This window comes from Octopus bimaculoides, chromosome 8, assembly GCF_001194135.2.
Source record: "Octopus bimaculoides isolate UCB-OBI-ISO-001 chromosome 8, ASM119413v2, whole genome shotgun sequence".
In the NCBI taxonomy this organism is placed as follows: Eukaryota; Metazoa; Mollusca; class Cephalopoda; order Octopoda; family Octopodidae; genus Octopus; species Octopus bimaculoides.
The window spans coordinates 57,944,270-57,955,911 of record NC_068988.1 but is presented as its reverse complement, the minus strand read 5'-3'; the positions used below and the strand labels follow the sequence as shown (position 1 = coordinate 57,955,911).

At 38.0% G+C, this 11,642-nt stretch overlaps 1 protein-coding gene across 1 annotated transcript in view; it reads right to left on the bottom strand.

Moving 5' to 3' along the window:
- The window catches only part of LOC106876185 (carnosine N-methyltransferase-like), a 161,908-nt gene extending 153,144 nt beyond the window's left edge, over positions 1 to 8,764 (bottom strand). The window contains exon 1 of the mRNA XM_052970146.1: positions 8,745 to 8,764. Coding sequence (XP_052826106.1) covers positions 8,745 to 8,749 — 5 coding nt within the window. The 5' untranslated portion in view covers positions 8,750 to 8,764. The remainder of the gene's footprint in view (positions 1 to 8,744) is intronic.
- Between the last annotated feature and the right edge of the window lie 2,878 nt (positions 8,765 to 11,642).

Below are 11,642 nucleotides of genomic sequence, written 5' to 3'. Positions count from 1 at the left end.
AATGACCGCCAAGTGAGGGGAGGGAATAAAGGTAAGGGAGTAAAAATGTCCATAGTATTCGCGTAAGTGCACCAATCCGTACTTACACATGTGCGTCTGCACACCCACATACATGCACTATATGTATATACTCATCCACCCTCACTTGAAACACACACATGCTCACCCACACATTCGTCCAAAAATATATACATACCTGCATACACGCTCGCACACACACGCGTGCACAAAACGTGTATATATATATATATATATATATATATATATATATATATATATAAAAGTTGGGATGTGTGGTACTCAGCTATTCCATAAATCAAAAATGCATTAAATACTATAAAATATACACTGAGGACAGACTGCAGGACTCTAATTCTTCATCAGTTATCAATCAAAAATATTAATACCAAATTTCATGCCTGCACACACACATATATATACACAGATATATACATATACATATGCAGAAACAAATATATATTGTATACACACACATATATACAAATACATATACACACATATGGAGAAATATATAAATATACATACACACAACACCAACACACAGATGCACATAAACACACACATCATACAGAGACACAAAATTGCATGCAAATTTTTAACCCTAAAATTGAAAGCTCGTACTCTTTACATCTCCGACACCTTCACCCAAATACATGGAAGCATATATAATTACAACCAGGTTTTAGATACAAAACTGAAAGAGCCTTACACCACCTACACACACATACTTAGACATGCACAGAAACACAACACACATATACACACACAATATATTTCTACCCATATTTTGGCTTCTAAAATTGACAGCTTTCTCTCACTCTCTCCCTCTTTATCTCTCTTACATGCACACATATACACAAATAAATACACAAACATATGCAGGCATAGGAACATACAAATATACATATATAATTACACCCAGATTCTGGTTTCAAAACTGAAAGCTTTCTCACAAAAATGAACATATGGACACAAATTCATTATATATATATATATATATATATATATATATATATATATATATATATATATATATATATATATATATATATATATATATATATATACACACACACACACATACACACATCTATATATATGTATATACATACATTCATATATAGACAGATATACATATATAAACACACACACACACAGAGTCACAAATACACAGAAATACAGGTTTTAACTTCAAATTGAAGGTTTTCTTTCACTATACACACACACATATTGCAACCAGATTTCCCTCTCTTTAACTTCCAAAGTGAAAGTAAAACAAAAACAAAAAACAAGAAAACCAGGAAACATTACATCACCATAATATATCATCATCATTTTTCATCCATTTTTTTTTCATGCTGGTAGAGGGGTGAGGCATGTTTACTCCAATACACCATTTTACTACTTGTTGTAGTCTTTTGTCATCTCCTTCCTGAGAACCAACATCCTGAGATCAGCTCCCACTGCTTTTACCCATGTCTTCCGGTGCTGAAGGTTCCTTCCTCTAGGATCTAATTTGGCACATTTTTACCCAAACATCATCCTTCATATACATTACATGTTCCACACTAGTGCAATCTCCTCTTTTGCACGATCCATTTGATTCTTCTTGTACAGGGTTTTTGTTGTGTTTTTTCTGCTTTTTCTCAGCTTCTCTGTGTTCCATTGGAGGAGTCATACCTGCTCCAAGAAGTGCAGGTATGGCTGTGTGGTAAGCAGTTTGTTTCCATCGGTTACAATAAATACTCCAGTTGATCCGATCAACAGAACAGCCTGCTCATGAAATTAATGTGCAAATGGCTGAGCACTCTGCAGGCATGCGTACCCTTAACATAGTTCTCATGAGGATTCAGGGTAACATAGAATGTGACAAGGCTGGCCCTTGTAACTACAGGTACTACACATTTTTGCCAACTGAATGGACAGGAGCAATGTGAAATATAGTGTCTTGCTCAAGGAGACAATGTGTTGCTGGGAACTGAACTCACAACCTTACGATCATGAGCTGAATATCCTAGCCGCTAACCCACACACCTTCACAGATCACCTACATAATAGAAGCTATCAGCTTCTTGTAAGAATCTTCTATGCCAGCATTTCTCAACCAGAGTTCCCTGAAACCCTAGGGTTCCACAAGAAAGAGTGAGATAAGCTAATGCTAATTTCATGTCCATAATATTACTATACATGCACAACATATTGTTGGTTATTGTAATATTGCAATATAGACATCATCCTATCTAACCTATTATACAGTTCTATATTTAAGAGACGAGAAATTATGTACATTATTTACATTATTTACATTCGACGAAACGTGTGAACAGCAAACAAGATGAGGGCAAGTATCCGTTGAATATAAATAATGTAAATACAAGTTTGTTGCCAAAAACAAGACACTATACTTTACATTTGTTTGTCTTGGGCAAGTCTTTAAAAAGGTACCATGCTCCATTGTTGGTTGTCACTAAGAAAATTAGGTGTAAATTGGGTGTAGTTACAAGGGCCATTTTTTTTTTAGGAGAGTAAAAACAAAATTTTTTAAAAAAGCCATTGAAAACCAATTATAGCAGAGACTCGATCTAAGAATATCTGAAGAAGAAATTGTATTCCGAAATATCATCAGACTATGGATAACTAAATTACAACAGGTATATAGTCCATTTTTTGTATTATAGTGCATTGTTGTACCATTCAAAACATTTTATTCTCTATTTTTTTTCTACTATAGGCACAAGGTCTGAAATTTGGGGAAGGGGATAGTCAATTTCATTGACTCCAATGCGTAACTGGTACTTATTTCATCAACCCCAAAAGGATGAAAGGCAAAGTCAACCTCGGCGGAATTTGAACTCAGAACGTAGTGACAGGCAAAATACTGTGACGCATTTCATGCAGCATTCTAACGATTCTGCCAGCTCGCTGCCTTCTGTGTTCAAATTCTGCCAAGGTTAACTTAGCCTTTCAGCTTTTCGGACTCGATAAAATAAGTACCAGTTGAACACTGGAGGTCAATGTAATCAATATATTGTCCCTCTGCCGAAATTGCTGGCCTTGTGCCAAATTTTGAAACTGATGCATGCATGTGTACATACATACACACAGATGTAAACACACATACAGGTGTTTGTGTACCAGAGTGTGTGGATGTATGTTTATGTGTATGTGTGTGTATGTATGCACATGTGTAGGTATGTATGTGTATGATAGAACTGATTACCCCTTTAATTAAAATGTAATTAGATGTAATTAAGAAAACTTCATACAGCAATGTTAAGTAACAGAATAATTACATATATGTATTTGCATGTATGTGTATGTGTGCATGTATGTATATGGTTGTGTATGTTTTATGTCTGTGTGTATAACATGAATGTTTGTGTGTGTGTGTATATGTGTGTGTATGTTTGTTATTTCTTTATTGCCCACAAGGGGCTAAACATAGAGGGGACAAACAAGGACAGACAAAGGGATTAAGTCGATTACATCGACCCCAGTGCATAACTGGTACTTATTTAATCGACCCCGAAAGGATGAAAGGCTAAGTCGACCTCGGCGGAATTTGAACTCAGAACGTAAAGACAGACGAAATACCGCTAAGCATTTCGCCCAGTGTGCTAACGTTTCTGCCAGCTCACCACTGTAAGTATGCTTGTGTGTGCATGTACATCTGTGTGGTATGCATGTTTGTTGCATGTATGAGTGTATGTATACATTGTATGTGTATATGCATTTGTGGTATGCAAGCACATGTGTATATGTGTGTATGTGCATTTCTGCTTTTGTGTGTGTGTGTGTTTATAAAATTCCTAGAAATCACTTTGGCAATTAGTGTACCAAAACAGAAAGTGATACTTGATGCAGTCCTCCAGCTTACAGCTCCTGTCAAACCATCCAACCCACATCACCACAGAAGATGGATGTTAAATGATGATGATGAGGATGATGATGATGATGATGATGATGATGCCTGTCAAATAACATTTAGATTTCTTTCCCTGATATCCAAAGTTCAAATCCCAAAGGACTCCAACGGACTCTTCATCTCTTTGCAGGTACACAGTATCACATGTAAATAGCTGATTAAATATGCAAATTAGCTAATTAAATATTCAAACCTCAAGTATGCAAATTAGGCACAATAATTTCTCAAATTTTCGAGTAGGTTATATTGCTCAACAGAAACTGTTATATGCTTTGCCATGTTTGAACAGAATTATAGTTAGTAACTCTCTAATACATACGAATGAATGAATGTGTGTGTGTGTGTGTGTGTGTGTGTGTGTGTATGTGTGTATGTGTGTGTTTTTATATATATATATATATATCTTTTACCTTGAACTTGCTTCAGTCATTAGACTGCAGCCATGAAGAGTCTTTAGTCAAATTAATTGATCAACCCCGCCAGACTTATTTTTGTTAAACCTAGTAATTATTCCATCATCTCTCTTGTCGAACTGCTAAGTAATGGGGACATAAGCACACCAACACCGGTTGTCAAGCAGCGTGAGGAGACACTAAGACACACACACATAGATATACATATATACAATGGGCTTCTTTCATTTGACCAAATTCACTCACAAGGCTTTGGTCGGCCCAAATCTATAATAGAAGACACTTGCCCAAGGTGCTACACAGTGATACAGAACCCGGAACCATATGGTTGGGAAGCAAGTTTCTTACCACACAACCACACCTACACCTGTATGTATGTATGTATGTATGTATGTATGTATGTATGCATGCATGCATGCATGCATGAATGAATGTATATAAAGAGAGAGAGCAAGAGAGATGCAGACAGACAGAAAGACAGACACACCCACAAGAGCATTCATACAAAACCATACCAGCATGGCAAACGGACATCAAATGATGATGAATGAGGAAAAAAAACAGGAGTAGCTATGTGGTAAATAGCTAGCTTACCAACCACATGGTTCCAGGTTCAGTCCCACTGCGTGGCACCTTGAGCAAGTGTCTTCTAATATAGCCTCGGGCCGACCAAAGCCTTGTGAGTGGATTTGGTAGACGGAAACTGAAAGAAGCTTGTCATGTGTGTGTGTGTGTGTGTGTGTATTTTTGTCCCCCTACCATCGATTGACAAACAATGTTGGTGTGTTCATGTCCCTGTAACTTAGCTGTTCAGCAAAAGACACCGATAGAATAAATACTAGGCTTACAAAGAATAAGTCCTGGGGTCAATTAGCTTGACTAAAGGCGGTGCTTCAGCATGGCCGCAGTCAAACGACTGAAACAAGTAAAAGAATAAAAGAATATACAATGGTAAATTGTTTACAGGTAAGATAAGGAGTACATGCATAAATTTGTAGGTACATAAACGCGTATCTGGGTGGTGCATGCATACATACATATATACACACATATATACACACCTGTATACCTGTGTAATTCTGTGTTGAACGAGAAGCTCAATTGTAAGTAAAAACAGGTCGTGTAAGGAAAAGAAGTCAAGGGGTGGGGGGGGAAGGAAAAGAAGATTGTGTGCGTATGTGTGTGTGTGTGGAGGGAGCCAGTGTGTAGATGGAGGTACTTAATCACAAGACAAAATATGGAGATGAATCCATAGAAAACTGGAATAGAAAAGAAGGAATGGGAAAGGTGAGGCAGAGGGGGAAACAGGGGAGAGAAAGCTTCTATGAATGTGTGAGGCGTGTGTGTGTGTGTGTGTGTGTGTGTGTGCACAGGTGTCATGTGAGAACCAGTTCAATAAACAGATCAATACACAACTGAATGGGAAGGTGAAAAACTTCCAATATTTCAAGACCCATTTTTGCATATGCATATATGAATATAGTTATATCTTTATATATATTTTATTCTTTCACTTGTTTCAGTCATCTGACTACGGCCATGCTGGAGCACAGCCTTTAGTCGAACAAATCGAGTCCCCGGACTTATTCTTTCTAAGCCTAGTACTTATACTATCAGTCTCTTTTGACAAACTGCTAAGTTACAAGGACGTAAACACACCAACATCGGTTGTCAAGCGATGGTGGGAGACAAACACAGACACACAGACACATATACATATATATAGGGAGAATTCACAAAAACACAAAAGACGAAGACAGGTGGTGAAGAAAACAAACAGATGTATTAGTATAACACTCGGGAATTGAAAAAGTCTTTAACGTTTCGAGCCTACGCTCTTCCACAGAAAGGAACACAGAAAAATAGGAGAGAAAAAAATGTGTGTAGTGGTTAGCAATCTCAGGCTTCTTTTATTTTCCATCCACACATATACATATATATGACGGGCTTCTTTCAGTTTCCATCCACCAAATCCACTCACAAGGCTTTGGTCAGTCAAAGGCTATAGTAGAAGACACTTGCCCAAGGTGCCATGTGGTGGGACTGAACCTGAAACCATGCGGTTGGGAAGCAAGCTTCTTACAACACAGCCACACCTGCTGTTTGTATGTATACATTTACATACATTTATAGATAGATAGATAGATAGATAGAAAGAAGCAGAGACATAGAAAAAGATGTGTGTGTGTGTGTGTGTGTGTGTGTATAAATGCGAATTACACACTGTAAAGTGGTTGGTGTTAGGAAGGGGCATCCAGCTGTAGAAATCATGCCAAAACTAACATGGATCATGATGCAGTGTTGTGGTTCACCAGATCCTGACGAAACATCTATCCAACCCATGTCAGCATGGAAGATGGATATTAAATTATGTTCCTGTGTGTGTTTGTGTGTATATATAAATATGCATATATATATATATATATATATATATATCTCTCTTTTACTCTTTTACTTGTTTCAGTCATTTGACTGCGGCCATGCTGGAGCACCACCTTTAGTCGAGCAAATCGACCCCGGGACTTATTCTTTGTAAGCCTAGTACTTATTCTATCGGTCTCTTTTTGCCGAACCGCTAAGTGACGGGGACATAAACACACCAGCATCGGTTGTCAAGCAATGCTAGGAGGACAAACACAGACACACAAACACACACATATATATATACATATATACAACGGGCTTCTTTGAGTTTCCATCTACCAAATCCACTCACAAGGCTTTGGTCGGCCCGAGGCTATAGTAGAAGACACTTGCCCAAGGTGCCACGCTGTGGGACTGAACTCGGAACCATGTGGTTGGTAAGCAAGCTACTTTCCACACAGCCACTCCTGCGCCTATATATATATATATATATATATATGTATGTGTAAGGGTAAGATCCAAGGATCAAGATGTAGGAAGTTAGTAAGCTTTGAGCAGTTCATAGAAGATATTAAAAACAACTTTCAGGAACGATAGTGGTTTATTGACATATCGAAGTTTGATATGCTGAAAATAGTTATTTCATAGTTCATGGTTTGGAGATACATATGGTTGGTTGGCACTCCATTGGCTACGATGACGAGGGTTCCGGTTGATCCAATCAACGGAACAGCTTGCTTGTGAAATTAATATGCAAGTGGCTGAGCACTCCACAGTCACGTGTACCCTTAACGTAGTTCCCGGGGAGATTCAAGGTGACACAGAGTGTGACAAGGCTGGCCCTTTGAAATACAGGTACAACAGAAACAGGAAGAAAGAGTGAGAGAAAGTTGTGGTGAAAGAGTACAGCAGGGTTCGTCACCATCCCCTGCCGGAGCCTTGTGGAACTTAAGGTGTTTTCGCTCAATAAACACCCAAAACGCTCGGTCTGGGAATTGAAACCGCGATCCTATGACCGCGAGTCCACTGCCCTAACCACTGGGCCACTGCGCCTCCATGAGGATACATATAGGATGATGATGATGACATTATGAAAATCTCAAAGCTGCAAGATAATGCAGGATTAATTCAAAATAGTGCAAACAAGTAAGTATTAATTTTGACAGAGTAATCTGAATGCTGAAGGGTTAAACAGGAAATTTATATAACAGAATCAGGGATAGTTTGAAACTGGTTGGTAGCAAAAGGTTTAATGAGAAAGCCAGTTAATATTATACAAAGCTGTTAAATTTACTTTAAATTTAAATATATTTCATGAAGTATTAAACATTTTACTGTACAACTGCAACCATGTTGCTGACATAGTTAGAGTTTGAAACGTGTCAGTCCTAGACTGCAAACTGAGCAACAAGTTTGACACCTCATAAAATAAATGCAAGTTTGAAGTGAATTTAACGGTTTTATGTGTTATTAAATGGCTCTTCCACAATGTAGTTCCAATACACAGTCTCAGCTCAAGTAGCCTGCAAGACAAGTACAACACTGTGGATATGTAAAGCATTTAATAAATTACTTTGTGCATGCTAAACAGTCAAAAATCAAAACAATCATTTATATATCATTCTTTTTGAACATTAATATGCTAATCACTGATGTTTCTCTGTATCTTATCAATGGAGAACAACTACTTTCAGACAAATGTGTATTCATAATACACTTGACTCATCAGTACCTTTCAGAGGTCTTTCAAACACCCAGTGTTTCAACATCATTGTCTCCTCAGTCAAAACTACAATGGTCTAATGCAGTGCTTCTCAAACTATCTGATGTGGTGTACCGGCAGTTTTTTTTTTTTCCAATGTGCCAGGGACCGGTAATATTTCTTAGTAATATCAATTTATACTAGAAACAATATATGTAATGAATATTAAAAAAGTTGACATTTTTTTTTTATCTAGTAAACAAATAATACAATATTACATAAGCATTTTATAAGGTTTCTTTCTTTTCTGGAAACTCACCACATACTGGCAGCTGATAGCTCACGGACCGGCACCAGTCCACGGACCACCACTTTGAGTAGCACTGGTCTAATGAATCTAACAAGAATTCATGGCTTTAGTCTGTAATTTTAGCAAACAAATTATTTACTAATAATAAATCATCTTGCGTACACAGTAAACAGCAAGAATCAAAACCGAAGACCCACACAATTATTTTTAATACATTCCGACAGATTTGAATGTGAACGTGTGAAATGCTGTTGTATTTCATCACAGGAAAACTGCTTCTCCTTTCACACAAATGTATGTGCATAACACAGTTGATTTATTTGCATATGGTGACTTTTAGGACACCTGGTGTTTCGACATCTTTGTTTCTTCCCAACCAAAGCTACCCCAGACTAATGAATCTAACAAGCTTGTGACTTGTTATAATTTAAGCAAAAAAAATTATTTGCTGACGTGTGCTGACATCTACCAACCAATAATAAATAACTGTCATGTGTACGGTAAACAGGGAGATTCAAAAGAAAAACTACCGTATTCAGTCTTAATATGTCCTGGCAGATTCAAACATGAATATACTAATCCTTGTTGTATCTCATCATTTAATATCCATGTTCCAGACTATCATGGGTAGGACAGTTTGACTGGAAACAATATGTCCAAGGACTGGATCAAGCTCCAATGTCTGCTTTGGCATGGTTTTTACAGCTGGGTGTCCTTTTTAATAATCCTTTCTACTATAAGCACAAAGCCTGCAGTTTGGGGGCAGGGGATAGTCGATTACATTGACCCTAGTGCATAACTGCTACTTAGTTTACCGACCCTGAAAAGATGTAAGGCAAAGTCAACCTTAGCAGAATTTGAACTCAGAACATAGCGGCAAACGATATTCTGCTAAGCATTTCGCTCAGCATGCTAACGATTCTGCCAGCTTGCTGCATAGCATAGACTGGGTGCTTTTTTGTGCCATCCACACTATTGAGGTCACCATGCAATTTACAGGACTACAAGCCCTGGGATAGGTGATGGGTCAGCTTCATGTTAGGGTACCAGGGGATAACTATGAGAGAGATGAGGGCAGAGCAGGTTCTTGCAAACAGATCTACATGGCTACTAAATATGTGCATCTCTGATCATGAGCAGAAGTAGTGGGGGATCATCATAGCCATGTGTTGAGAGGAATTCTTTGGGATTTGAATAATTCACTTTTGGAAACATGGGTGTTTTGCTCAACATTCTTAAACAAACCTTATTCAGGGACCTTTTGAGCGGGATGGGCTACTTGACATGAAGAAAATTCTAACTAGGCCCCACCTGCGAGGTCATGCGCTGTTTATCTTGATATGAGATCACTATGGTTGTGGTGCATGTGCCTGGTGTACCCTTATCAGACGGGTGGTCATGATGGGTATACTGGGCTTCGTATATTTTACCCCAGTGTCACTTTGATGGCATGCACTGCTCTCTCACGCAATAATAATAATAATAATAACATCAAAAAAAGAATACCTTAGGAATGAGAACCCAGGTTCGAAATTCCTCCAAGACACCTGATGAAGGCTGGAGAGTATATCAGCCGAAACGTTGTGTTAACAACAAACAAGATGAGGACAAATATCCGTCAAATATAAATAATGTAAATAATGTACATTTTGAGTACATTTCTTTCATAAGTCTCAAGTTACTCTAGTGATTGGAAAAAAAATTGGGATTGTGTATTATATACGATGCATGGATACCAGAAAAATATGTCCTGTGTATTACATGTGATACCTAGGACAGGTAAGGAGTTTAAAGGTAGCAGAGTTTTTAAAATAAGTTTTTTTTTTGGGGGGGGGGTGTTTTTCGTGTTGGTGATAGTGGGGCAATTATGCCTCATGCTGAATTACCACCTTCAGTGTAATTAAGTGGAATTTGGCTGCTATTTCTTGTAAGTCCAATGACATCATACAGGCTTACTTTTTGTAATTCAATGCCTTACTGTCCAAAGCTCAAATTCTGCCAAAGGTAGGAATTATTTTCCATTCTTCCTTGATAAAAATAAGAACCAAATAAACTACTGACAATATAATGTTTCAGATAAAATGGTTACTCTTTTACTTGTTTCAGTCATTTGACTGTGGCCATGCTGGAGCACCGCCTTTAGTCAAGCAAATCGACCCCAGGACTTCTTCTTTGTAAGCCTAGTACTTATTCTATCGGTCTCTTTTGCCGAACCACTAAGTTACAGGGACATAAACACACCAGCATTGGTTGTCAAGCAACGTTGGGGGAACAAACACAGACACACAAACACATATATATATAGATATATACACGATGGGCTTCTTTCAATTTCCGTCTACCAAATCCACTCACAAGGCTTTGGTTGGCCCGAGGCTATAGTAGAAGACATTTGCCCAAGATGCCACGCAGTGGGACTGAACCCGGAACCATTGTGGTTGGTAAGCAAGCTACTTACCACACAGCCACTCCTACGCCTATGAAACCTTTAGCATTCAGATTTCTCTATCACATAAAGAGCTTATTTTATTCTTTTATTCCTTTACATGTTTCAGCCATAAGGCTGTGGCCATGCTGGAGCACTGCCAGTGTAATCACCCCTTTAATGGCCAACTTTGTGATTGGCTTTCGGTGAAGGGGGGTGTTTAACACTGATGCCATCTTTTGAGTCTCCTGCTTTGATACAGTTCTTCTGAAACTTTGGATAGCAAAAGGTCAAGTTGTTTCTTGAAAACATCAACCCAACTCCATGGAGATCCCTTAAATGTTTTGGCATTTAATTACATTAATGCTTTGGTATTTAATTACAATGCTTTGAATTAATCATGCATTATATTGATTTTGATGATGTGAACGTTTATTTTTAGAATGACATTGTAGGATCGGCATGAAAGACCAAATCGAGCC